General features: G+C 41.9%; 2 protein-coding genes across 3 annotated transcripts; both read right to left on the minus strand.

The window, feature by feature from the left end:
* Positions 1-410: 410 nt before the first annotated feature.
* On the minus strand, positions 411-7,687 carry LOC106538400 (neuronal pentraxin-2-like). 2 transcript variants are annotated; one of them, XM_087713885.1, is made up of 5 exons: positions 6,391-7,687; positions 4,657-4,837; positions 1,393-1,640; positions 1,080-1,259; positions 411-996 (listed from the first exon to the last, which is right to left on the minus strand). In XM_087713885.1, exons 1-5 carry the CDS (start codon positions 6,949-6,951, stop codon positions 787-789), a joined length of 1,380 nt encoding a protein of 459 aa, XP_087570011.1. In that variant the 5' UTR covers positions 6,952-7,687; the 3' UTR covers positions 411-786. The 2 variants fall into 2 exon arrangements, with proteins under 2 accessions (XP_087570011.1, XP_087570010.1); XM_087713884.1 differs by having other exon boundaries at positions 6,241-7,686.
* A 2,123-nt stretch (positions 7,688-9,810) lies between these two features.
* LOC106538401 (uncharacterized) lies at positions 9,811-27,400 on the minus strand. The gene is made up of 3 exons (XM_014052879.2): positions 26,862-27,400; positions 11,283-14,060; positions 9,811-10,027 (listed from the first exon to the last, which is right to left on the minus strand). The coding sequence occupies exons 2-3, from the start codon at positions 14,030-14,032 to the stop codon at positions 9,868-9,870; spliced, it is 2,910 nt and encodes a 969-aa protein (XP_013908354.2). The 5' UTR covers positions 14,033-14,060; positions 26,862-27,400; the 3' UTR covers positions 9,811-9,867.
* Positions 27,401-27,970: the final 570 nt, after the last annotated feature.

The raw sequence follows: 27,970 nt of genomic DNA on the forward strand, positions 1-27,970 counted from the left end.
TGAGCCATTCTGGTGTGTAGAGCTTATATGGTAGAAGATTAATTAATGAATCTGAAAATCTTTGAGAATATGACTGATTGATTATTATAGTGCTCATCTCACCTACATGACTCTAGCAAGTTTGCAATAAATAAAATACATAATACCATTTTTTTTAAAGCAGATAACAGTCGGGCATCATCCAGCCAATTTACCTAATAAAGTGTTTATCTATTTCTTTAAAGAAAGAACATTCAGGAAAAAAATTCTGGAAAAAAATATTAACAAATTCCCCCCCCCCTCCTCTGTTGAATATCCAAAAAGTAGAAAACTACTAGTCAAAAATAGGATTTTGATCTACCATAAATATCTTCCTAGTGGACCAATGTTACACATCAAGGCCTTGAAAATGAAATGTCCTATTCGCCATATTGTCATCATGAGGAACTTTATTTTTTTGCTCCTGCTCTTACATTAGGAAAACCCCAATACACAGTACAGGTTTATCATGTGTAGGAATGTTTCTTACTTTGAAAATTGCTCAGCTTCATAAAATAAATATTATACTGTATTTCTGGATCTTAAAAGATTTTCCTGCCTGCATACATACCCACTTTCTTTTTGTTGCACATGTGCCAAACATAAAGGCCCCCCATTCTTTTTGTTAAGGAACCTGAAAATTTTTATTTCCCAACCCTTTCTACCACTGTATGAAATAAATCTTGAGGTCCTCCCATGCTTTGCCTTTAACCATTAGGTATCTTTCTCTTCCAGAGAATGTTATGTCCATGTTTCTTTGGTTGATTCTTAGTGGCAGGCATTATATGGTAGTTTGATCACTCCTCTATGAAGTTCTATAGAGTTTTCAGTCCAATTGATAAGATCACCGCCAGTGGAGCTACTGCAGGTTGCCATCTTGTAAATTTCAGCAGGTGTCACAATATAGCTCCACATGTTGAAATCTGACATTTCCCCAATGAAAGCTTGAGTGGCATCAAAGCGGCCACCAAGGGTGTCCTGTAGAGGAAGAGTGCAATAAATATGTATTCAGAAGAAACATGCACGATAATGACAGTACATAAAGTGAGAGGCCTATTTACCTGCTCCTGGCCTAGTATGAAAACACCGCCGGGTTTCACAGGATGCCAAGGAGCCAGATTCTCCCCATTCCCTGTTTGGACACCATCCTGGTAAGATTTCCAGATGCCATGCCGAGTGGACCATGTCACACAGATGTGGTGCCATTTGGCATCATTAACAGCCAATGGCAAGGTGGCAACCTGCAAAGCAAGGACTGAAAAGTTTTAACTAAAAGTGGAAATGAGCAAACCTAGAAGTTATAAACATGGCAAGGTACTGAACACCTTAAAATATATCTCTGCTGCACAAACAATTATGAGTTATTTCTCCTACCTTATCATTGATGAGCAACTCCATGGGGTTATTTCCCCATTGAATAAGCACCACTTCATTGGCTTGGTTGGGCACTGAGTAGGAGAAAGGTGTGCCTATCCCTGGGGATGAAGTTGACTTGAGCCAGAGACAGATGGAAAAGGCAAAGATTTCATGTTGCAGAGTGTGCTTGATCTTGATATACATGTAGTTTGTGCGAAGAGGGAAATCCACATGAAAATGTTCGGAATGCTTATCTGCCTTGTTCCCTGGAGAACAGAAGAAAGCAGAAATGTGGCACTGCACTGCAATGTAGGGAAATGGAGAGGAAGTGGATTATCCATATACTGCCAGCTGATCTGCTGACTTATTAAGAATTGATTTTCCAGGCTTTCTATGTTCTTTCCCTTAATGGAATCCCATGACCACTATCAATCAGGTTCAGGAAATCTACCAATTTTTCTTTCTTTGGTTATGTTGGCTCCATTTCATTCTTTCTGACGCCTTTCCTGATTTAGATTTGGTGGCAAAAGGGTCATAAAGGAGAGCACTCTTACATGTGTGTGTGTGTGTGTGTGTGTGTGTGTGTGTGTGTGTGTGTGTGTGTGTGTGTATGTATACACACAAACGCACACAAACAAACTGGTCTTGTTGTATTCAGGTCTTTTCCCGTATAAGATTGAGATTGTCTTGGCATCCTCAGCCTGAGGATGGTGAGTGACACCTTGCCGAAACGTTGCCAAGACAATCTCAATCTTACACGGGAAAAGACCCAAATACCACAAGACGAGCATACCTACACACACGCGCACACAGACACAGACACAAACATGTGTGTGTGTGTGTGTGTGTGTGTTTGTACTGTAACAAAGGCAACAGTAAAAATATTGGGTTTCTGTCTGGATGGTCTCTTGTGACGAGTCGATGGACAGAGAGTGTAACACCGATTGTAACACTTATATATATATATATAATTAGTGTGTCACAACCCCTGGTATGCCCAAATATGGGAGGAAGCTCACTGCTTATTTATCAGCACAAATACAATATATGGATGGATGGATGGATGGATGGATGGATAGATAGATAGATATACACACATACATACATATGTAGATTTTCATGGGTACAGTTATGCAGGTCTTGTGATACGTACATACATATACATGCATACATATATATATGCAGGTCTTGGTGTATTTGGGTCTTTTCCCATGTAAAATTGAGAGTATCTTGGCAATGTTTCGATGAGCTCCCACTCGCCATCTTCAGGCTGATGCCTTCGGCTTCATGCTTGTGTGAGCAAGGCGGCCACCCATACCTGTACCCATGAAAATACGAATATATATATATATATATTTGTGTGTGTGTGTGTGTGTGTGTGTGTGTGTATATATATCATGGGTGTAGGTATGCTGGTCTTGTGGTATTCGGGTCTTTTCCCATGTAAGATTGAGATTGTCTTGGCAATGTTTCGGTGAGGTCTCACTAGTCATCCTCAGGCTGGTGTTTTTGGCCAAAAACACCAGCCTGAGGATGCCAAGACAATCTCAATCTTAGACGGGAAAAGACCTGAATACAACAAGACCAGCGTATGTATATATTATAATACACACACATGCATACATACACACACACACACATATATATATATACATACATACATACACACACATGGTTGTGTTTGTGTATGTTCCAGCATAACTCTGCAACGCCTCCAGGAATTTCAACCAAATTTGTTATACAGGTGACTTACTCTTTGGAAAAAAATACTGTGGGAGTAAGACACTCCTAACACCCCTCTGTGTTTGTGTTCTGTTAAGATACAGCCTATTGTGCCTAAAAATAGTTTCTAATGTGTTGCCGTAAAATGGCTTCTACTGTGCAAGCGCAGTGGAGTTTTACTATGGTAATGATTTCACAGTACTCCACAAGGGAACTTCCTCTGGTAAGGAGGAAAATCCAACATTAGAAATTACATTTGGTCCAGACATTTCCCCCCTATAAATAAATATCCGGGCAACACCGGGTTATTGGCTAGTTCTTTATAAAATACTATTGGCATTACATAAAAAATGGTAGCATTCATCCATCTCACGCTAAGCTGCCAAAACACTGTCATATGGTTTCTATCACTATTCAAGCTCATTTTTGCTCCGCATCTATCACATGTGGCTGATTTTATGACTAAGCTATATTTTCAGTCAACATCCCCTTTTTCTTCATTCTATTGGTCTGTCTCTCCAGTAGAATAATGAGATACTTGAAATATTCCTCAAACTATCATTCTCTTTTAACCATCTTGGTGTCCATCACTTTTCCTGCTGATTATGTGATTATACACTACGCAGATTCTTCAGAAATGCGGAAGCAAATAAAATAAGTATTATTAAATTATTAAAACCAAATATTTAAATCTACATTTTTCATCCACTAAAATATTCATTAACATATTTATGTAAACCTCTTATTTAATAGTGGTTTTAAAAATCAAGATTAAATTAATATAACCTACATACCCCTTGAAGTTCTGGGCTTAACGTTTGTCATAATCCTTTGTCACTGGCTATGTTAATTGGGTCTGAGGAGAATTAAAATCTAAAATAGGTTAGAGTGGGACTATTCATATTCAAATTTCAGCATGACTGGGAAAATTCTTTGAGCCAGTCACTGTCTCTCAGCTTTAGCTATCTCATAAAACCAGTTGTGAAAACAAGCAGGTTTTTTGAGAGAAAATGAGATAGAAAAAGCAATATGCAAATGTTAAAAAAACTGAAGTTCTCCATTTGCTTCAGATCTAATTATATCCTGCTGTCAGCCTTCTCCAACCCAGCACCTATCCTGTTAATCAGGCAGTATGATCCAAAATCTAATGTTTGGGAATTTGTGAATTTGTTTCTGATATATGGAGGGCATCACTAGAAAAACTATTTCTCATTTCTCCATTTCTCCACAAATTAGGCAATAGCCACCTAAACATCTGGCTTCTTTATTGTCCATTTACTTGTCATTAAACCCACCTTTTATTATTAGCTCTTTTTATTTAGTAGTTTATTTAATTTACCTTCCTTCCTTCCATCTATCCATCCATTTTTACTCCATGAATATGGACCAAAGTCTCCTTTCTCATACTGGCAACACCACTTTCTTTTTCTTTTCTTTTCTTTTTTTTATACCTTAAAAATTAATTTTATTACTACAGAGCTTTGGAAAGTCACAATATTGTTTTGACTTGCAAGAAGGTTACAACACTACCCACCTGGAAACTCAGGTTTAGTCACTCACCTTTCTCTACCGTGCGTCCATGTGAAACATGCCTTTGTCTCATCCCTGTTGCTTTTGGTACACTGGGTGTCTGATGTTCTGAAGTGTTGGATTTCTCATGGATCTGTTGCTCCAATAAGCTGATCTTTTCCTGAAGAGTATCCCACATGGATGTGGAGAAGGTTGAATTATTCCAATTGTGCTGGAGAAGTCAGGGTAAATGCTCATGTTAATAAAATTCTGCCATTTTTCTAAATCTTCTCTAGACCACTTGTAATGTGCTGCCTCTCTCCCTTCATTAAAATTCCACCTGAAAGACATTATTAACCATTTGGTCTAATTCTTGAGTTCCTATATATTTACCAAGCTGAATTTTAGACTGTATTTACAAATAATTGTATGTTTTCTTCTTGCCTGAAATGAGTTTCCCATTAATGGTACCATCATCTATTCATGTTCTGTTGCCTCATTATTATCACCATTTAAACCCATTTGCAATGCAGTCCTATGCTTCTCTATTTAGTCTTCTTCAGCCCAATGGGTCTTCCTTCCATTGCAAGTATGTAGAGGATGCTAAATTTAGTCACCTTCCTGCACTAAACCCGTCACACAACAAAGAACCTCCTGGAGCTCCAGAAAGAAGTTCTGCTAAAAGGAGGGACTTTTGTTAGTTTTGCAATAGCCACATTATGCATAAAAAGATAATATTGAATAACTTTGCTCCATCTTCAACAAAATCGTATAGCACCTTATACCTTGTACATGTGTGTGTGTGTGTGAGAGTGAGTGAGTGTGAACATGTGTGTGCTGTATGTTCATCATGTTTCTTCCTTTTTAGGTAAGCAAAGTTATGCCAATTGCAAAGCAAGGAATAAAAAATTAAATTAATTAAACAATTAATTGACTTAAGGAAAAGAAAGGAAATATAGTAAAATCTAGTTTATGCAAACCATTCACTATAATTCTCCGTACCTTTCTCTCTTGAAAGCTATCCCTCTGCATTTCTTCTGCATTTTATTTTTATTTTATTTTTTAAATCCCCCTGCATCCATCTCCCTCTGCAAAGTGACTCCAGCCATTTTCTTCATCGCTGCCTTTCGTTCTTTGGATACTGATTTTCTCAACCAAGAGTTGCTATTGATAATGCAAGGGAGCTTAAATAATTATGTTTAAACTCTCCCTTCACCTCATATATTTTCCAGAATAACACTATGGTAGGTAGGCACTTTAGAAAGATTAGAAGAAGCTGGAAGATTTGTTGTGAGTAGTTAATTCTGATAGAAACTTGAGTGTATTGGAAGATATTTAGCTTTTAAAGAGAAGTAATAGCATTCCTTAGGTTTGCTTTGATCATATAAATCAGAACAAGGAAGAAAATATGATTAAATGAAAGATCATATATGAAAACTGATGGAACAGGAATAAAAATGCTTACAATAATTGCTGGCTGATTAGCATTTTGGACAAATTAAAAAATGTAGAGATAAAGATTGTAAATATGAGTATGAGGATTGATAGATAATAAACAAGTGCGCAATTAAGGAATACGTAGATTTAAGAAGCTAGCTTAAAGTGCATTGAGAAGGATAAGTTTATAGCTAATACCTGTAAATGCTCCAGTCTCTCCTTCAGGGATTTCAACATTCTCTCCATCTGATGTATTGCAGCAGATGCCTCATTGGGTGGATCTTCCATAGCATTAGACTGAGCAGGTGTATGTGCCTTGTGAGAAGAATGATGAGTGTTGTGACTGACCTGTGGTTCATGGTTCCCAGGTTGTGCAGTTGGATGATGCTCATTCTCTTGGGCATGGTGGCCTTCATGGGGATCTCGATGGCCAGCATCACGATGTCCCCTATGGCCATCTTCATGGTGAGGTTGGTGGGCATCCTCATGATGTCCCCTTTGACTATTATCATGATGGCCCCGATGCCCACCTTCGTGATGGCCGTGCTTATGGTTATGATTCTCTTCCTGATGATTTCCATGGTGCTCACTATGCCTCCTGGAATGGATTTCACAGCGGCTCAGTTTGGCTGTCAGTTCTCTCATGGTCTCTCTCTGGTCAAGGATCATTTCCTTTTGATGCACCACTGTCTCCCGCAGATGCAGGATGGTTTCCTTAGCTTCTTCTAGAGTCCCCACCCAATGGCTACTGCCTGCACCATTAGCTGCGCTTCCATGTCGTTGATGGCCATTTGACTGGCAACCATTATCCATATCCAATGGCATAGGACTGCATATAAATTTGGGTAAGCCATGTTCAGAGGCTAACAGTAGTGGGGAAAAGATGAGGAAGAGCAATGTCCAGTGCATTGCGATCACCAGAGGTAGGATGTTTGGTGGATGGGAAAAGAGTAGGAGTGGGGATGGAAATGGGCTGGCCAGTTCAGGAGAAATTAGAAGCAGAAGCAGATGATAACTTCCAGAAAGGCCAAGTCTTTACAGTTTGAAGAATCCTATTGTACAACAGATTTCAACCCTGCATCCATTATCCAGATCTTCTCTTAGATGACCAATAAAATTCCACAAGAAAGAAATTCAGCTTCTATCAAGAAGGAGATGCAAAGATCTTTGACAGAGGAGAAGATACTCTAGATGAAACTCTTCAAGTCATGTCTGGTTCACCAGGTCACCAAGTCTTCAATACCCACAATGGCTGGTTCCATTGTCTCAGAAACTGAAGTTTTTCCTTCTTCCCAAATATCAATTTCTTGCTTCTCAGCAGAGCCAAACTGCCAGCAGACATCCAGGCACTATAGTCTGGTGGGTTTTGTTCTTTTTCTGCCTTTCCTTCCTGTCTAATTTGCCAAATCCACTGGTGATGAGGAGCAAAGCATCGTTTCCCTTGGCGACTGAGAAATTAATGGGCTTAAAGTGTTATAGCAAAGCTTTTGCCTTCACCACTGCCTACCATCTCTTCTCTGTTGCTAAGGCTTCTAGCCTGGCAGCCTATATATAACCCCTCCTGAGAAGCTAAAGCTTCAGTCAGAAGAATTAAGGTATCAGCCAAGAAAAAATAAACTAAATCCAAGCTATGAAATTATTCCTCATTTTTTCTTCTAATTACAATTATTTACTCAGAGTACATCACTCCCAGCTGAATTTAGAGTATGTGGAACTCCCAACAAAAATAGGAAAGACTATTGTGTCAAGTAGGTAAGAAACACACACCTGTATAAAATAAATGCACAGCTAGATGATTTACAAATAGACTCTACCTTTCCACTCAAGGGCCTAATCAGATAATTTTAACTATATGAAAAACAAAACATTCTGAACCAAAATATAAATTACTGTTACATTTATCACAATGTACTCCACTGTCCCAAGGCTTAGGAAGTTCAGGACACTTCCAACATGATTTGTTTCCTTTGAAAGCCAGAGTTTTAATACTGTTTTTGGTAAATGAGGAACAATCCATATTTCAGCAGCTTAAGAATAGGATATCTGGCCCACAGTCTGTATTTGTCAATAACCCTGATGACCATTGCAATGTAGGCTTAGAAAGTCTTCTACCAAGTTCTGATTTCTTCTAAAGAGACTGTTCATCATATTGATAGTTTGCTTTTCCCACTCTACAACTCCTAACTTCAGTAGATCACTGAATGCTAGAATTAATATATGGCCGAAGGATTATTAATCCAATGAGTTTCACCCATTCTAAATATAGATGTAAATTAGACCCATATGCTGGCTTGTTTATAATGTTATTTGATTATAGGACAAAGTAGTCCAAAATCATTGGGATACCCATCCATGAGTGATAGAAAATGTAATCCTTCAAACAGCCTCCCAATTTAAAATGAAAAGACTCTCAATCTAGATTAAGCATTGGGCATTTATAATAAAGAACATGAAATATACAGATTGGAATAGGATAACACTTAATATGTGTTCTTTTAGTTTAATCTTTGTTTCTACTGCAAAGAAATGACTGAAGAGTATAATATTGGTATGAAAGAATATCTAAGAATCCAACTGCTTCTTTCTGGGATTTATGCCCAGATAAATATCTACAGCAGAGCAGTGTAAATTAAATCATAGTAATTTGTTTTCATTGAATGTAATGTGATACAATTGTCACTAACTTAATCTGGGTTTAATCACAATCCAGATTTAACATATAAGTACCCCCTTAGGATCAATTTAACATCTAAGATTAAATATAGACCAGAAACAGGAATCGAAGTACAGAGTTATGTCTTTTAAAACTCATTTTACCAGACCATTTAAAGTGGAATCTTTTAATATAATCCAACAGTAGTTCAGAATTTTGAACTTGTGACAAGCAACAATCTTATTGTATCATTATGAATATAAATTAACTTTTGAGGAATATTTAATTTAGTAACTGGAACAGTAAAGTGTACAATGAGCCAGAGCATACGGTTGTAATTGATTGATTGGAGAGTGCTGGTTCTTGCATGAGGCAATCTCGGCCGTGATTGGTTGCTGTGGGTGAAAAGGAGGAGTTTCCTTCCCCCCCCATCTTTTTTCTTCTGCGTGCTCTGTATGCTGTTTTGATTTACCTCATGATGTTCCTTACTGTCTTGTCTACTGTGAATATAAATGTTAAATATATCTATTTATATAAAACTACAACTTCGTATCAATGTCGCTGAGTAACATTTGGACACCTGCTGCTCAATTCCCTGACAGACTTTTAAAATGAAACTTTAATTCTTATTCATGAAAAGTGTAATCTTTTGTATTTGTTCCCTCAATGTATTTTTGAGAATTTGGGACCATAATTATGCATTACCGTCCAGGCCTTCCGCACAGCCCTCAAGAACTGGCTAGCCCGTCAGGCCTGGGGACAAAGATAGCCGCCCCTCCCGAATGATGAATGAATGTTGCTTATTATTTTTATTATATGTGTCTACGTCATTGTCTGTATCCCCCTTCCTGATTTTATGTGAGCCGCCCTGAGTCCCCTCAGGGAAAAGGGCGGCCTACAAATGTTAATAAACATTCCAAACAAACAAACATTCCAAACAAACATTTCCCAAATCAGTGTGCGTGCGTGCGTGTATGTGTGTACACACGTACATACACACACACACACACACACACACATATATATATGTGTGTGTGTGTGTGTTATATGTATATGTATGTGTGTGTGTGTATGTATGTATGTGTGTATGTGTATATGTGTGTGTGTTATAATTTTAAGTCAAAAAATAATGCTAAAAAAAATAATCGTAACCACATTCTTCCTGGTTTCAGTTACTCAGTTACAGTGAACAGTGTGACATTATCTTGTCTCTCAAAGCCTAAGGCCCCACACAATTTGGTCCAGAATACATCTTCAGCTTCAGGATCTTCAGGCCAAGTCAGGTAGCTCTCTTGTTTAATTAGTTTCCTTAGGCGATGATACGGAGACAACCTAGAAAATAACCAAAGGATTGAGATTTTTTATTTTCGCCATCTCAGACACGAGAACAGACATAAAGTAGTGGGTAAGGAAAAGACACCCTGGACCAGGGGTGAAATTCAGCAGGTTCTAACAGGTTCTGAAAAACCGGTAGCAGAAATTTTGAGTAGTTTGGAGAACCGGCAAATACCACCTCTGGCTGGCTCCAGAATGGAGTGGAATGGAGATTTTGCAATATCCTTCCCCCAGGAGTGGGGAGAGAATGGAGATTTTGCAGTATCCTTCCCCTGCCACGCCCACCAAGCCATGTCCATAGAACCACTAATAAAAAATATTGAATTTCACCACTGCCCTGGACCATCCCCAAGCCAACTGTGGAGGATACTTCTAAACTTAGCGGGACAGCAACTACTCTCTTCTGTTGTTCTTCAGCAACTGATAGTAAGTGGGATGCCATCTTAAATAGTTATTGTAGACCAGTATTTCTCAAATTTAAACTTTAAAACATGTGAACTTCAGCTCCCAGAATACCCCAGCAGTCAGCATGCTGGCTACGGTATTCTGGGAATTGAAATCCATATTTCTTATGAGAAACACCTCATAAACTTTTTTCCCACCTCCAAATAGACATACATTTATCTCCCCTTTAAAACCATCTCCAAACTGATTATTATCATCCTCAGATCAGGTGGCACAAAAAATTATATAAATTAGTGATCACCCGAATAAAGATTTTTGTCGTCATCATCATTCACTTCCAATCACTGGGTGACCACAAGTTCTAGTCTCTCAAGTAAACACCTTCCCATTGTACTTGGGCTGTTAACTCCCAGGATTCTTAGGTACATATCTATAGAATGCCAGGTGGAGAATCTGACCTACCATGAGGTATAAGAAAATCTCTGCCTAGTTTCTCTGCTACATCCTCTTTCCATCTTTAATCGGAACAATGAGGATTAGTCAGATACCTTCCAGATGGCTCGGTGGGGAAAGCTTTATAATATAATCATAGGGCTGGAAGGGGCCTTGAAGGCTTTCTAGTCCAACCCACAGCCCAAGACAGGAGTCAGATCTTTAGATCTCTTTTTTCATTATGGAAAAAGTTCTCTTCTGCTCATTCTTCCTTTATCCAACCTTCTGCATCCTAATTGCACTCCTCATCTCACAAATCTTTTCTTCCCACTAAAATAAAACTAGTTGAAACTCCTGCTTTATATTACAATCTTTTAAAGACCGCCTTCGTGAGGATCAACTGTTCCCCACTCACCTGTAGTTTGGAATTTCTTCCTTAAAGACCACCACCAAAGGATCATATCCATGATAGTAGATATTGGAACAGGCAAGTTGAATTTCTAAAGAACACCATTCATCCTCCAAGTAATTTCTGCTCACCAGACATAAGGTCTTACGGCTTCTGCTTATTCCATTCTGAATGTTATCTATATAGTATTGTCCAGGGGCAAAATCTCTAGGCCCAAAACAAAATCGGAAGCAGGGTTCACGTTGTTTTTCCAGCTTTTCCAGAATGTTATCGATCACCCATTTGTAGTCATGACTACAGCAGGAAATGTAAGCATCATATTGGTAGTCCCGTCCTTTGGGGCGCAGTTGGTTGTAGCCCCAACCTCTGAGGAAATAAAAAGCATATTGGAAAGTCCAGCCTAACTTGGCATAGATCAAAGATGGAAGCAGGAACAAGAGGATGATAACTGTGGTGGCAATAAATAAATACATTTCCCAGTTCTCAAAGCAGAAGGATAAGTCTTCATCAGCAAAACGACGATTAGTCAATCCAGGACCAAAGCAATAATAGCTATTCAGAAAGGCCATTTGAACATTTGGCACAGATATTGACCAGTTTTGGAACCATGCATTCTCACAAGAGCATATCAGTGGATTTCCAGAAACATCCAAATACTTCAGAGAGGAAAGTTGATCAAACATTTCTTTACTGAAGTTCTTCAGGTCATTGTTGCTTAGGTCCAGCTGTTCCAAAGAGGTCAAACTAGAAAATATTTCTTTGGGTAGATCTGGGATGGCACTATCTTCTAGCGAGAGATTATGTAGGCTAGTTAATCCTTGAAAAAAATGTGAGTGGAGTTCCCAAGAGCCACGTTTCCCTGGCTGGATTTCAGAGAGGTCTAGGGATTCGAGAGTGGTAAGATTGATAAATGAGAGGCGGGAAAACACATTGCTAGGATTTCCTTTCAAAGACAGAAACTTTAGATTCTCCAGCCCTTGGAAAAATTTATCTGAAGAGTGGATTGGCAAATTAGGTGTCTGAAAACTAATATCCAATTCCACAAGGGAATAGAGACCCTGAAAAGGGCTTGGAGTATCATATTTGTTGTAAGTAAAAAGACGGTTGTAGCTGAGATCTAATTTTTGCAGGTGTTTCAGAGGTTTAAAGACTGACTCAGAAATCTTATATATGAGATTTTGATCCAAGGCAAGGTATGTTAGAGAATGGAGGTTCCGAAAAGCATTGCTCTGAACAGTTAAAATTCTGTTTCCTGAAAGCAAGAGAGTCTTCAAACGCAGGCGTGAAAAGGCATCATCTTTGATTCGTGTAATGCTGTTAAAACTCAAATCTAAAAACTCCATCTTACGAGCATAGAGGAAAGTGTCACGGGTTACAGCTGTGATCTGGCAGGTATGAAGAATAAGTGTCCGCAATGCTGACATGCCAAAAAAAGATTTTGTTTCTAGATTGGTCAGGCGGTTCTTTGATAAGTCCAAATAGCTTAAATTCTTCAAAGCCGCAAAAACAAAATAATCTAATTTATTAATGTCATTTCTGCTCAGGATCAGGGTTTGCAATGGTAGCCCTTTCCCCCAAGTATTAGGATGGAGTCTCAATATCTTGCACTTATCCATAGAAAGATACTTTAAGTTCTGAAATGTTTCGAATGTTTTATTTTCCAGGTACCTAAACTGTGAGGTAGACAGAGTCAACCAGGTGAGGTTAGTGCAAGAACCCAACTGTCTCAACTGAGTATTTCTAAACTTGGAATGTTTGATGTCCAAAGAACTTAAGGATGGAAAACTTTGGAAGACAGAGCAAGCTACTGATACATTTGTGCTTAATGATGGATGCATACTGGATAAATGCAACATAGTCAGGTTAGGAAGGGATATGTTGATAAGATCAGAGATATTTAGAAAGTTCGAGTCTAAAGACAACTCTGTCAAAGCAGGTGTGGCTTGAAAGGGTCCAGCTTCCAGTTTTGACATGTTATTAATACTTAGGTCCAGTTGTTGCAAGCTAGGAAAGGAACAATTTGACAAGTCCAGACTGTGAATGACATTTCTATTCAAACTGAGATTCCTCAGGAAGGGGAAACTGAGCAAGGAAGGACCAACACATGGGGCAGAGATGCTATTGTTACCCAGATCCACAATGGTAAGTTGGGACAAGTTTTTTATACCTATAGCAATATCTTGAAAACTAGAGAGTTTATTGGTGGAAAGAATAAGTTCTCGAAGAGCCAACTGGAACATGAATGCACTAGGATGCACTGTGGCAATTTTGTTATTATCCAGGTGCAATACACAGAGATGTTTCAGGTTGGCTAACAAAGCAGGACCTATAACAGTCAGTTGGTTCCAACTCAAATCTAGAACTTCAAGGCTTTCCAGGCTTTGAAAAGTGTTGGGTTCAATGTGTGATATGCTGTTATGATCCAGATACAGTTTCTGTAAACCAGGAAGGTGGGAAAAAGTGGTAGAATTCAGCACTTCAACTAAGTTATGGGAGGCATTGAGCTTATTAGTCACATTTGGCAGAGAAGCAATGGCAGAATTCAGGTTTACGATGGCATGGCCAGTACAAACAGCAAGGCCAGGTATGTTAGGGGAAAGGACACAATTCTTGAACCCAAAACAATCCACATCCCTCCATATCCACGTGAAGAGGAGTAGCACTGTGCAAAGTTTCAAGGGAATCTGGTTCAAAGCAGGCATAATGATAAAAGCATTTGGCATATGTGCTGCCTTTAGGTTTACTGTGGGCTTCATCAGTGATCATGAAAAAACTTCATAGGTTCTGAAATAAGAACATAAAATATTTCTGGTTAGTTAAAAAGAAAGTGGAGGCTAGACATGCTGGTGCATAAGCAGTGATCTGAATTCAGTCACGTTATATATAACTTATTAGATACAGGAGTTTATTTCCAGATGATTGTTATTCTAACAGAATAACAGAGTAACAGAGTTAGAAGGAAACTTTGGAGGTCTTCTATTCCACTGTTCCCCAGCCTTTCTGGGTTGGTGGCCCTATGCCAGAGGGAGGCGTGGAAGAGGAAGTTTTTGTGTGAGGGGGGATAGACATACATGCACACACAGAGCTTCATTTGTGTGAGCGGTAGCATCTGCCACGAGCGTTAGTGGAGCTGAAAGCTTGCCACTCACACATGGGGCTAAGGTCATGTACACACTAGCCCACCACTCACACGGCCCAGTTGCAAATAGACCATGGCCCAGAAGTAGGCCATGGTCCACAGTTTGAGACCCCCATTCTAGTCCAACCCCCCTGTTCAGGCAGGGAACCCTATACCATATCAGACAAATAGTTGTCCAATCTCTTCTTAAAAGCCAACTAGATCCATACTGAGTGGGACTTAAAACTAAGTCAAAGCTAATGTAAATGTCATTGATTTCAATCGCTGCATATATAGGTCTGAATCTGGGTGGAACAGTGTCATAAAATGGCAGATATGTACATTCATACAGAGTTGTAGCCAATTGGGAAATAATTTAGATTTCTGCTGCATTTCAAAATATGTCATTTTCTGGCCAAAAATTATTTGCCTAAGTTTAGATTCTGATGTTCCTGATGTTTGATGTCTCATGATTAGAGACTGTAGGGATTAGAACTTTAACAGACGACATCCATCCCAACTAAAGGAGGTGACTTGATGGAAACTTGCATTGTGGAAAATATCAGAATGCATAGTGGAAATTGAAACGAGTTAGATAAAGATACAGCAAATATTATATTCATTCTAGCATAAGTGTCTGATATGAGATTGTAGAACAGATAGCTTCTTAGCGTCTTAGTTATTTCTATATTGTAAAGGTAGTCCTCGACCTAATAAAAGTTCGTTTAGTGACCGGTCAAAGTTACAGCAGCACTAAAGAAGTGACTTATGACATTTTTCATACATACAAAACAGATCTTGACTTTGTTCAAAGATAACATGGAATCAGAATTTTAGGATTAGAATCAATCAGTAATAATAAGGTGGGCTAAAAGGCCCAATTCTGAACCATAGTTCTACAGGCCATGTTTAATATCAAATACTCTGATTAAAGCTGAGGTTTTGCACCATTAAGCAGAAAACAATTGCTGACAGTTGCTGAAGGAGCAATAAATATTTTTATACATCTGGGAACAAGTCGACCCAGACGGGATGTTTCCTGTTGTTTTGTAAGATGTGCCCTGTTTATGTCATGCATGATCTATAAGGCGCTGACCATGTATATTTTAGGAATAGTAACTGTTGGCCATCTGGCATAGACAGTTTTTGGTTCCTCTCATGACCTTATATGCTTAAAGACTGCCTCTATAGATGATGACGTATTTCACCCTATAAATGTATGGCTTTAAGAATCTTTCGGGGTTCAAACCCTGATGCTTATTTTGGCATGTTTGAACCTGCGCATTCAATAAACTTTTCCTATATTGCATCGCTTGGCTTCATTGTCTCTTAATTCTACTACATTTTCTGGCACCCTTCAGATGGGACATAGAAGCTAAGGCAATATTTTGCTGAGGGCCACTTTGCCCCGTTGGGGTGTGGGGCTGCTGCTCCTTGGCTTCCAGGCGCCGCGGGTCTTCTTTTGCCCCGGGAAGCAACAACAGCAGCCCAACTACACCAAGGGGGATACGCATTGTGAGTCCAAGAACCCTGCACATTTAGGAAAAGAGCTGTGGTGTTTCCTGGCCAGGATCCGTGGGGAGAAGACGTCTCAGGCGAGTATCTTGATAAGTGTATTGTACCTATCTCGTTTGAAGATAGAAGAGGGGGCCTGATCACCCCCCTGGACTCGGGACGGCGTTCCTAATGAAGTCCGTATAGGTTGTGTGGGTGGTTAAACCAGCGCAGTTCCTGCAGGTTGCCATTGAGTTCCGGCTTCTGGGGCCTCAGGTCGCTGGTAGTGTGTTAGGCATGGGTGGGGGTAGCAGCGTGCCCAGCACGCCGCTAGATTGCATGATTAAAGGCTTTGACTCATATTTTAACCACACTGAATATAGAGTCCCTTACCCAAAATTGACCAAGGATAGGCTTATCTACTTGTGTCAGAATCAGTGGCCACATATGGGGGTAGGATGGCCAATGGGAGGAACTTTTCGGAATCAAGTTATAGATGATTTAACTTCATTAATTGCTGCAAACGAAGAACGCTATCCTAATCAGTTTCCATATATAGATCAGTGGGGAGACGCTGTAGCAGGGCAGGCTGATGAGTTATTACAGTGTCAAGCTGAAATGGTTCGCCTGTGTGTGGTTAGACCAAAGGAAAAGGGGAAGTCGAGGTTAGCGTCGAGATGTGTCAAAAATGCAGCAGCTTCTGAGAAAAAGGAGTCAGAGAAAAAAAGGATTTATGCCCAAGACGAAGACGAGCTCTTCAGACCTCCCCCTCCCTATGCATCGGCACCTGTGGGCATTGTTGTGCCACAGGCTATGGGTGCTGCTGCTGTGGGGGCAGGAGATCATCAGGCGACGGGAGGGGCAGTGAGAAGGAAGGAGCCCAAGGATGGTGGTTCAGGGGCTACAGGAATTAGAAGGGAAGGGCCGGTAACTAGACGAATGGAGGCAGAAAGGGCGAAAGCCGAGAAAGAGGAAAGTACATTGTTAGAGGAAAAGGAAGGACTCTTTCCATTAAGAGTATCAGAACAACAGGTGGCCATCAACGCCCAAGGGGATCTTGAATACCGCCCTTGTTTTCAATATATCCCTTTTTCAACTACGGACTTATTGAATTGGCGGAAGCATTTTGGTCCATTGTCCGTGAAGCCCACGGAAATGACAGATCTGTTTCAAACCATTATGCATAGTCATAACCCAAATTGGCGAGATATACAACAGCTGTTAACCACATTGTTAACAGCAGAGGAGAGAGAGAAATGCAAGGCAGGAATGCGAGAGGTTTTTAGAGAACGTTATCATACAGAAGCAGAAAGGGCCCAGAAACTTTTGGAAGAGGCACCGGAACGGGACCCAGGATGGGATCCTAAGGTAGCAGGTGACATGGCAAAGATACAAACGTATCAAACCTTGATAGTGGCAGCCCTCAAGAAGGCAGGAAAACCCCCTGTGAATTTGTCTAAGCCCTCATTGGTTATGCAGGGAGCGGATGAGAGTCCAGAGGCTTTCCTTCAAAGGTTGATTGAGGCTTATGAGTTGTATACTCAAATGGACCCGAGGGCTCCAGAGAATGTGAGGATGTTGAATGAGAGGTTTATTGCACAAAGTGCGTTGGATATTCGTAAGAAATTGCAAAGGTTAGAGGGAGCATTGGGAAAGAATACAACTGAGTTGGTAGAGGTGGCTAGGAAAGTGTATGTGAATAGGGATAAGGTTGAGAAGAAGGACAAAGATGATCGTATGCATAAGAAGACGGAGTTGTTGGCGTTGGCCTTACAGGGAGGAAGGACAGGAGTGGGACCAAATCAATGTGCCCATTGCGGATCTGAAGGTCATTGGCAGAGAGAATGTCCAAAAAGGTTGGCCCCTAGGGGACGTGGAATGTTTGGGGGCCCGCCTGGGCGACGCCCGTTGGGCCATAACATGGTAGGGCGTGGAATGCCTGGGCGAGGTATGATGAGCCGAGGAGGGTCACCCAGATATCCGGGTCGTGGATGGGGATCGCAACCAGCTCAGGGTCAGGGAGGACGAGGTTTTAATACTCAAGCAAGTGCAGGAGTAGAGGGCATTGGATTGGCAGGAAGTTGGTCAGATTGACGGGGACCTGGCTTGGAGCAGACTCCCCCCGAGCCAATGGTTACTTTGAATATTGGGGGTCAACAGACTACCTTTTTAGTAGACACAGGGGCTGGGAGATCAGTGATAAATAATCCAATAACTACCCCTGGCCCATACCAAATTCAAGTACAAGGAGTGTCTGGACAAGTTGTAGGACGTCAAGTCTTGAAACCAGTTACTTGTACTTTCAAGGGCTCTGAAATTCAACATGAGTTCCTGTATATACCTGAATGTCCTGTCCCACTGTTAGGAAGGGATTTGTTGAGCAAGTTGGGAGCTACTATTTCCTTTGATGAGGGAAAGCAGTATCTCACTGTTAGTCACCGACCGGATGAAATGTGGAGGTTGATGGTGGTTAGGACTTCTGAGGAAGCATGTTTGGACGTGGACATATGGAGGGAGTTTGATGTACCGGGACTATGGGCTGAGGATAATCCTCCGGGATTTGCAGCACATCACCCCCCTATTATTGTGGAATTGAAACCCCTGGCAACTCCTGTTCACATTGGGCAGCAACGACCCTATTGGAGGGAAGCCATCCTGTCCATATACGATTGTATTCTAACATACTTAGATGCTGGAGTGTTGGTCCCTATTCAATCCCCATGGAACACTCCAATTCTGCCTATCCTAAAACCAGACGGATCTTTCAGACCAGTGCAAGATTTGCGCGTGGTTAATGATAGGACAGTCACAATTCACCCGTCTGTGTCTAATCCATATACTCTGCTCAGCCTCATCCCGCCTAATGCTACATGGTTTTCAGTGATTGATTTAAAGGATGCCTTCTTTACTATACCCATCCATCCTGTTAGCCAGCCATTGTTTGCTTTTGAATGGGAAAATCCGTATACTGGAACCAGGAGCCAATATAGTTGGACAAGGTTACCTCAGGGGTTCAAAAATTCCCCAACTCTTTTCGGAACCGCGTTGGCCAAGGATTTACAATATTTTATCCCCTTCCAACAAGGAGATTCGGTTTTACAATATGTGGATGATGTGCTGGTTACTGGACAGTCACGGGACGGTTGTTGGGAGAATACGAGACGTATGTTGTGTCTGTTGTTAGATTGTGGATATCGGGCGTCCAGAAGTAAGGCTCAGTTGGTCCAACAAAAAGTCCGTTATTTGGGCTATGACATAATGCAAGGGCAAAGAGCTCTAGGCCCGGAGAGAAAGCAAGCGTTACTTAATTTGGCAAGGCCAACCGATAGAAGGCAATTGAGAGGCTTTCTAGGCTTGGCAGGTTTTTGTAGAATTTGGATTCCGAATTATGCTCTAATGGCAGCTCCACTTTATTCGTCTACCAAGGGAAGTAAGACAGACCCCTTTATTTGGACAAAGGAGCAGGATCAAGCCTTTGATAAAATTAAAGAAGCCCTATTAAGAGCTCCGGCCTTGGCCTTGCCAAACCTGAGTAAGCCCTTCAATTTGTATGTGGATACACGTAAGAATGTTGCTTTAGGAGTGTTGACTCAGCAGCTTGGCCAGTGGCAACAACCAGTTGCATATCTGTCAAAACAGCTAGATGCTGTGGCGCAAGGGTGGCCGCATTGTTTGAAAGCTTTAGCTGCCATTGCGGAGTTGCTACAAGATTGCAATAAACTCACCTTTTCATGTCCAATCAGGGTCCACACCCCACACTCTGTTCAAGCAATTCTTGATCAGAAGGGCCATTTGTGGATTAGTAACCAACGAATCATCAAATACCAGGCCATGATGATTGAAAACCCCCAGGTTCATCTAGTGGTTTCTACCTCATTAAATCCTGCTACTCTCTTGCCTACGGAAACAGAGGTGGAACATGATTGTGTACAAGTGTTGGAAACCGTTTATTCCACACGACCCGATTTAACTGACATACCTTTGCCGCAGGTGGACTATAACTGGTATACCGATGGGTCTAGTTATATACACCAAGGAATGAGAGTTGCAGGCTATGCCATTGTTGATGATGAGGGGGTAATTGAAAGCGGGCCGTTGGGAGCAGGAAAAAGTGCGCAAGTGGCAGAATTGTGGGCCCTCATTCGGGCATTGGAACGAGCGGAAGGTGAACGCTTGAATGTATGGACAGATAGTAAATATGCCTTTTTGACTTTGCATGCTCATGGGGCGGTATACAAGGAAAGGGGCTTTAGGGATTCAGCTGGCAAATATATACAACATAGCCATTTAATCCAGAGATTGATAGATGCGGTTCAGAAACCAAAAAAGGTGGCGGTTATGCATTGTAGAGGTCATCAACGAGGTGATGATAGGATTGTTGTGGGAAACAGGACAGCAGACGCTGAAGCACGAGCTGCAGCATTGCGTCATGAGCCTCTACCAGACATGTATATTGGTGTTGCCTTGGATTTAGGGGTTATACCAGTAGACATCCAACCCTCCTATTCTTTATCTGAATGTGATAAGGCAGTCAACGATTTGATGGCGGTCATCGATAAGGGCTGGTATGTTCTTCCGGATGGAAGAATATATGTGCCTTCTACTGTGGCATGGCAATTGGTTCGTTCCACTCATGAAACCACCCATATGGGAAAAACACCCTTGGAATCCGCTCTTATGAGGGATTACTATATAGATGGGTTAGCAGGGATGGCAGTAAAAGTCGCTTCTTCCTGTGAAACGTGTGCTAAAGTTAATCCTAGGCAAGGTCCTTCTCTTCCACCAGGGACTATACCTATTGCCTACTATCCTATGGACACAGTCATGATTGACTTTACTGATATGCCACGAAGTGGGTTTTATCGGGCAATGTTAGTTATCGTGGATTTATACACGGGATGGCCAGAGGCGTTCCCTACTAGAACAAAGAAGGCACAGGAAGTAGCAAAAGTTTTACTTAAGGAGATCATTCCTCGATTTGGCAACCCCTCCTTTATTTCATCGGACAATGGCCCAGAGTTTGTTCACCATATTAATCAGGCCATTGCACAAGCTATAGGGGTGAAATGGCGCTTCCATTCTTCTTTCCACCCGCAATCTGGGTCTCCCGTGGAAAGGATGAATAGGACCTTAAAAGAAAAGATAACCAAAATCTGTGCGGAAACACACTTAAAGTGGCCCGATGCTTTGCCCCTTGCGCTGTATGCAATTCGGAGTGCTCCCAGACGACAACATAGACTCTCTCCCTATGAGTTGATGTTTGGTCGGCCTCCGACGTTGTTACGGCGTAATTTGGCTGGATGGCCTGATTTGGGGCATAAGGGGGGAGTTTGGGCCATGGAAATGGTGCAGGAACTGAATAAACAAGTTGAGAAGTTGCGGAATTATGTGTTAGAGCAGACCCCTCCCAGATTGGTAACTAAATGTCAGTCTTTCAAGCCAGGGGACCGAGTATGGGTAAAACATTGGAAAAAGGAACAATTAGAAGGGAGGTGGAAGGGACCTTATGAGATAATTATGACATCTCCACTTGCTGTTAAGATTGCGGAATCTAAGACCTGGATACACTGGACTCGTGTAAAGAGGGCCGCTGACAAACAATGGACCACACATCCCAGCGACCAACCATTGAAGTTGAAACTGATTCGTCAGTAAAGTCCAACCATATCCTTTGTTGTATTGCTATAGGTATTGTGATTCTTGCTTTCATTGTGTGCATTATTTGTATTGTGAAGTACGCCAACCCGACGGTCCAACGATCAATTGGCGGAACGGTGAGAGCGGTTGACTGGTGGCCATTTGCTGGCGTCCCATTCGCTAACGGGCAGTTGCATACAGACAATTCAAGGGAAATCCAAGCCGACCCTGCACCTGAGGCAGATCCCGCACCTGGAAGGGGAGACGGAGAGCCAGAGCAGCATTCTCCACGGCGAGTTTTCCAAAGATCGGCAGTGGAGAACCCTTGCTAAGTCACTCCGGAAGCTGACTTTCTACGCACGGGTGAAGAATAGTGGACCGGCTTACTAACGTTTAATTATTTTTACCTTTTATCATCTTCACTAACCATATGTGCTGGTTTTGTACCTGTAAGTGTGGATGTTGCTGTTGTGCCCACTGTGTTGATTGTGTCCAGCATAGCGATTGTACTATTGAGTGCGATATAATTATCATAGAAGACGCGTTGGCACCCTACATAATCACTGGATCTGGTTCTCCCTATTACACTCTCAAATTAACCCCTACAGTTCGGCTTGCAATACAGGATCGGAGAGATTTTCACGACGTGTGTGAACAGGATGCACGAAGGTATACAGCTCGTTTGGTCTATTGCGCTCTTAGTGATATGGTTATACGGTGTTGGGAGCAGATGCAATCTCGTTGATGTGGGTAACTTAGGATTGTGGAGCAACCCAGAGGATAGACCCCATATCATACGGTCTTATAATGTCGGATCCAGGGAAGGGGAGGAGACAACCCCCATTATGTTTTCTCCAAATTGTTGGAATGGAGTTCTACCACACCCTTGCAAATTCCCAGACCTATTTGATAAGACTGCCAAAATTACCTGTCAGTCTCGAGGTTTTTCTAACCCAGAGGTATGCCCGTATGTGGGATATCTAATGCGAAAGGGAATGTGTATAAAGGCCCGGCAAAAGGGGGGAGAACCACCTCTAGTTTTGGATTGTGGAGTCCCCCATTATTGGGGCTGGACCCGTATTACTTCTCCATCACAATTGAAATCTGGATGGCAAGGGGCATGTATGGTACAGGTGCGTCCCATTGAATTTGGAGTGACTATAAGGGGAAAACCTAAGAGGCGTAGGAATAAAAGAGAAGTAAGCCTTTACCCGAATAGACCACCCCTAAGCACCATTTGTATCAAGGGAGGAGGATTTCAAAACGGGGAATTCCAGTATTGGAGAACAACTCATAAGGGATGTGATATCACAATAGAAGTAACGCCAAAACTAGCTAAGAAAGGGTTAGCCTGGTCATGTGGAAACCAAAATGATGCATGGAGAAAAGGAATTTACGAATTATGTAAAAATGTAACCAAGAAAGATCTCGATAATGGGGACCCAAGATGCCTTTGGATTCATATAACCTTATGGGCTAGTTGTTGTAGGTCTACAGAACACAGCCCTGAAGATATACTCTTTCTTTGTAACCATAAGAAGAGTCAAAATGTACCATTAGGGTGGAGTGGGTTATGTCAAGTATTATGGGAACCCTCCAGGGAAGTAAAGCCCTATTGGAATAATGATAACCTCACCCGAACTAAAAGGGTACCAACTACGGTAACCAAAGGTAGCACAGAAGAAGAAGATTGTGCCCCCTGTATTACGAAAGCTAAAATTGGAGCTCGTACTATTAATACTTTGGTATATCACACGCAGTCACCCCAGGGGTGTAAGTCTACTAAAATGAATTGCCTTCATAACAAGACTATGTATAGTTTGTGCACCCTGCAAGGAAAGACTGTATGTTATAATCCCAATACCCCAGTACGCCTCAATGTAACCTTATGGACAGGCTTGCCCAAGGTGGGTGCTAGGAATAGCCCAGAGGGGGAAGGCAAGCTGTATTTCCTTAATTATACTGTACAGTTACAACAGGGTAAACAGCCTCTGATTTTAATGTTTGATGCATGTACTGCTCTGAGCAGAGGCTTTGGAGTGTCCTGTGGAGGTCAGGCTTGGGTTGATGCTTACAAAGCTAATCATAAGTACTTATGTGAAACTTCGACTAATTGGGCCCACGGTAATCCTAACCAATGGTTACCATGTGCAGGCACTATAAAGTGTAGCGGTTGGGAATGTGTTTGCGACTATACCGGAGGCGGTTATAAGGGATGTTCTTATGTAACCTCATTCCGTAGAGATGTTGGGAATATGATACGTATGGAGGTATCCCGTAACATCCCATCCATAGTGACGTATGGCTTTGGAATTGACGGCCAAGGTCAGGACCCAAATACATACCTAACTATTAAGGTTGAAAAAGTAAAAGATGGAGAGGTAAAAACCTTTGGATGGTCTGTGTACGATAACCTACAAAAATTAGAAGACCCACTACCAATAAGTACTAAGGCAAACAATTTATTCATAGAAATGGCTGAGCAAGTAGCTAAAACCTTAACTGTTAAAAATTGCTTTGTTTGTGGAGGAACTAACATGGGAGAACAGTGGCCATGGGAGGCCATGGAAGCTGATCCAACAGTATATAACAATCTCTCCTATGCTGGTAACATCACAGCCAGGAAAGATATTACTGGGATTGTGTGGACCTTGTCCACCAACCTGGTGGGAAGAAATTGCTTTGTAAGGAAAGGATCAGTCCATGTTGGAGATTTAATTTGCTTAGGATCATGGAATCCTGACTATAGTATCTGGTCTTCGCCAGCTAACATTACTCAGCCCACACGTTTTGATATGACCTATTTAAAGTACTTGGCTTCATCTTCTATAGATGACCTATGGAAAGCTCCAGAAGCTATGTACTGGATTTGTGGAAAGCTGGCCTATGAAACTTTACCAAGAGACTGGTCTGGGTCATGTATCTTAGGATGGATTAAGCCCTCATTCTTTTTATTGCCCATGAAAGCCCGCCAGGTGCTAGGAATCCCACTGTACGAGAAGGTTGGTCTACAGACTAGAAGGAAACGAGAAATTGATACAGTTTTTACCAATTTCCTTTGTAAGGATTGGGCCACCTTAGAAGACAGTGATGTTTGGAGTTCGGAGAGGATTGTATGCACCTATGGCCTAATTGCACCCACAAATATATATGGCTTAAGGAGGAGCAGGAACTATTTAGATGCTCTCTCCCAAGCAGTATACTTTCTGGGGCAGAAAGATTTATGTATGTTGCTTAATTTTTAATCATCACAGCTATTATGGCAATATAGATAGTCTTTGACCTATGACCACAATTGAGCCCAAAAATGTTTGTTGTTGGGCAAGGCAGATGTTAAGTGAATGACCTTTTTGCCACTGTTGTTAAATGAGTCACTGTAGTTGTTAAATGAACCATGTGGTCGTTAAGCGAATCCACTGACTTTGATTGTTGGAAGCTGGCTGGAAAGGTTACAAATGGTGATCACATGACCCTGGGACAGGGCAATTGTCATAAATATATGCCAGTTTGCCAAATGTCTGAATTTGGATCATAGGACCATGGAGATGCTCCACTGGATTGTAAGGGCAAAAAGCAGTTATAAGTTGTAACTTTGAATGGTCACTAAACAAATGGTAAGTCAAGGACTACCTGTATATAAACCACTGAAAACCTATGTTTTAAATTTAAAATAATAATACCTACAAATAGAAGTAGAATGACTGTGGCAAAAGAAAGCAAAGATACCATCAATAATAATAGGCACTTTGGGGGCAGCAATAGCAGATTTTTATATACCGCTTCATAGGGCTTTCAGCCCTCTCTAAGCGGTTTACAGAGTCAGCATATTGCCCCCAACAACAATCTGGGTCCTCATTTTACCCACCTCGGAAGGATGGAAGGCTGAGTCAACCCTGAGCCGGTGAGATTTGAACCGCTGATCTAGCAGTCAGCTGGAGTGGCCTGCAGTACTGCACTCTACCCACTGCGCCACCTCGGCTCGGGCAATCTGAAGCATGACTTGAACATCACTGGCAATGACGAAGTCGCCATCAATCAATTGCAAAAGGCAGCTTTACTCGGAACACCTTACATTCTGTGACCTTTAACCGTGGCACGACAAAACCGCGGTGATTAAAATAGCGGTGATTAAACTGTGTCGCTAAAGCCGCAACATCATCACCGCACGTCAACATTGTCGCGACAACAGCACGGCGACAGAAGGGCGTTCTACATGCTTCGTTCTTTGCCTCCAAAGGTAGCCCTCCTCCTCCAGCTGACAGCGGCAGCGGGCACGGGGCAAAGCGGGCTGCCCAGCAGCAGCCCGTGGGAAGGGTCCAGCTCAGCCGCGGGGGGCAGCAGGAAGCCTGTGGGGGGCCCGGCAGCGGCAGCGGCTGAGGCTCTCCTGGGGCTGGCGAAGCGTGCTTGCCTGACGGAGGCAGGCTGCCCTCTTCTTCCTCAACAAGGGAGAACAGAAGAGGGTGCCCTGCCTCCGCCGGGCAAGCCCACTTCGCCGGCCCCGGGAGAGCCTCAGCCACCACCGCTGCTGTGTCCTCCGCCGCCGCTGGTGCCTCCCCCAGAGGAAGAGGCAGGGTAGGCGGCGTCAGCGGCCCCGCTCGGGCCCCCCGCGGGCTTCCTGCTGCCCCCCGTGGCTGAGCTGGACCCTTCCCGTGGGCTGCTGCTGCTGGGCAGCCTGCTTTGCCCCGTGCCCGCTGCCGCTGTCAGCTGGAGGAGGAGGGCTACCTTTGGAGGCAAAGAACAAAGCATGTAGAACACCCTTCTGTCGCCGCGCTGTTGTCGCGGCAGTAGGGTCGTGTTTTTCTTAGCGCTTCGGACGCCGCGGATTTGCGTCCGCACTTATGTCGGCGCGGATAAGGGCTTCGCGGTTTTGTGGTGGAACCCTCAAACAGCATCTGCTTATCCCAGGTTCTTGGGAAAGATTCGATAGGTAGATAAAAATGCCAAATCTAGTCTAAACATCTGAATGACTATGCAACCAAACATAATAATAAAAACCAACAGGGGGAAAAAATCCCGCAACATCAAGCAAAGCAAAAACCAGAAGCAGAAACCACAATGGTGAGAAGTGCAGTATAAAATTCCATTCAACTAAAAAAAACAGAAAAAAAGAAACAGAAAAAAACTGAAGTTCTAAAAACACTAAAATGGTTTTTAAAATAACTGAATGCATAACCAGGGCTACCGCTTGGCCAAAAGGGCCGTATAATAATATAAATGGCATGTAAGTCTCTCTGGGGACAGCAACCAGTATATAACCAAATAACCATCCTTTTTAAGGGCATTAGCAACACTTCTCTGTTATATAAGGCATTGCTTTAGAGAAAGTAGAAGCTCACCTTAGCAGGTCAAATGTTGGTTGATGAGTATGACTAAAAGAGGACTTCAAGGCAATGTGGCTGAGTGAATTCAGAAGAGTCACATACCAGGGACCGACATAAGTCTTGCAGTTGGTGTTTTCAGCCAACACAGAATGGGCTGCAGATTGTTGGTTTATTTCATAGATTTCAGAAATCAAGGACTGGTAAGGATTATCTGACAGCAATTGTCCCAGGACCAAAAATCCCGCCTTTGTTGTGCCTTTCTAGTAGTGGCTGTACAAAACTGCAGGGCAGGTTTAAAAACAAAACAAACCACTTTGCTTTAGCCTCCCCACTTCCTCCTTACCATCTGAGTCTGTGTAACACCAAACTTCGGATCTAAATCAGACTCTGCAGAATGATTGGCAAGCTGGATCTGTCTATCCTTAGCTTGGTTCTTCTTTGATCTTTTTTGTACTACCAGTGAAATACTTACTTCTCTCGTCTTCTGTATTCACTCTGTCATTTGGAGTGAAGTTCTTTCTACGTTAGAAATAGTTTTCAGTTAGGTGCCCTTGGAAAGTGAAACCACAAACGCCTACCAAAAAAAAAAAAACTGTTGAGGAGAAGGAAATGGCACATTTTTTTATTGTGGGGAATAACCCTGAATTGTTTTCTTTTCTCTTCCTCTAGTTGCATCCAAGTTACTGATTATTTGGTGACTTAGAACAAAGCTGCACATCTTACCACCAGTAGAATAGCCAAATAAAAAGTTGATGTTGAGAATTATATTTACTTGCATGGTGATCCTGCGCTTGTGTTATTAAAGATGAACGAAATATTCACGGCGGTGTCTGTTAAGCATGGGATTTCAGATAGAAAAGAGACCCAGACAGACAGAGATGAGGCAGAGATAAAGGCAGAGGTAGAGATAAAGAGATTTTCAACAGAACAAAAACAGTACAAATGTTGACACTAAGACGAATAAAGAAAAAGAATAAATAAGTGAACAAAACAGGAAAAAAGATGTAAAATAGAAAGAAAAAATGTATAAAGAAGTGGCATTTGATCTTTTTAAGAGCAGTTATAAATACGTTTGTACTTTACTCTCTTTCTCTCTCTGAAATTGCATCATAGTTTCCTTCTTT

The sequence above is a fragment of the Thamnophis sirtalis genome, unplaced genomic scaffold, assembly GCF_051295495.1.
Source record: "Thamnophis sirtalis isolate CommonGarterSnake01/CBP01778 unplaced genomic scaffold, rThaSir2_p1.2 scaffold_4, whole genome shotgun sequence".
Taxonomy (NCBI): Eukaryota; Metazoa; Chordata; class Lepidosauria; order Squamata; family Natricidae; genus Thamnophis; species Thamnophis sirtalis.

Excerpts from the sequence above, each read along its gene's own strand:
- LOC106538401 (XM_014052879.2), bottom strand. The coding sequence starts at position 14,032 with ATGAAGCCCACAGTAAACCTAAAGGCAGCACATATGCCAAATGCTTTT. Across the intron at positions 10,028-11,282 it reads GAAGAAATTCCAAACTACAG|GTTGTCTCCGTATCATCGCC; the intron begins GTGAGTGGGGAA and ends GTTATTTTCTAG.
- LOC106538400 (XM_087713884.1), bottom strand. The coding sequence starts at position 6,951 with ATGCACTGGACATTGCTCTTCCTCATCTTTTCCCCACTACTGTTAGCC. Across the intron at positions 1,260-1,392 it reads AGTTGCTCATCAATGATAAG|GTTGCCACCTTGCCATTGGC; the intron begins GTAGGAGAAATA and ends CTTGCTTTGCAG. Across the intron at positions 997-1,079 it reads TCATACTAGGCCAGGAGCAG|GACACCCTTGGTGGCCGCTT; the intron begins GTAAATAGGCCT and ends CTTCCTCTACAG.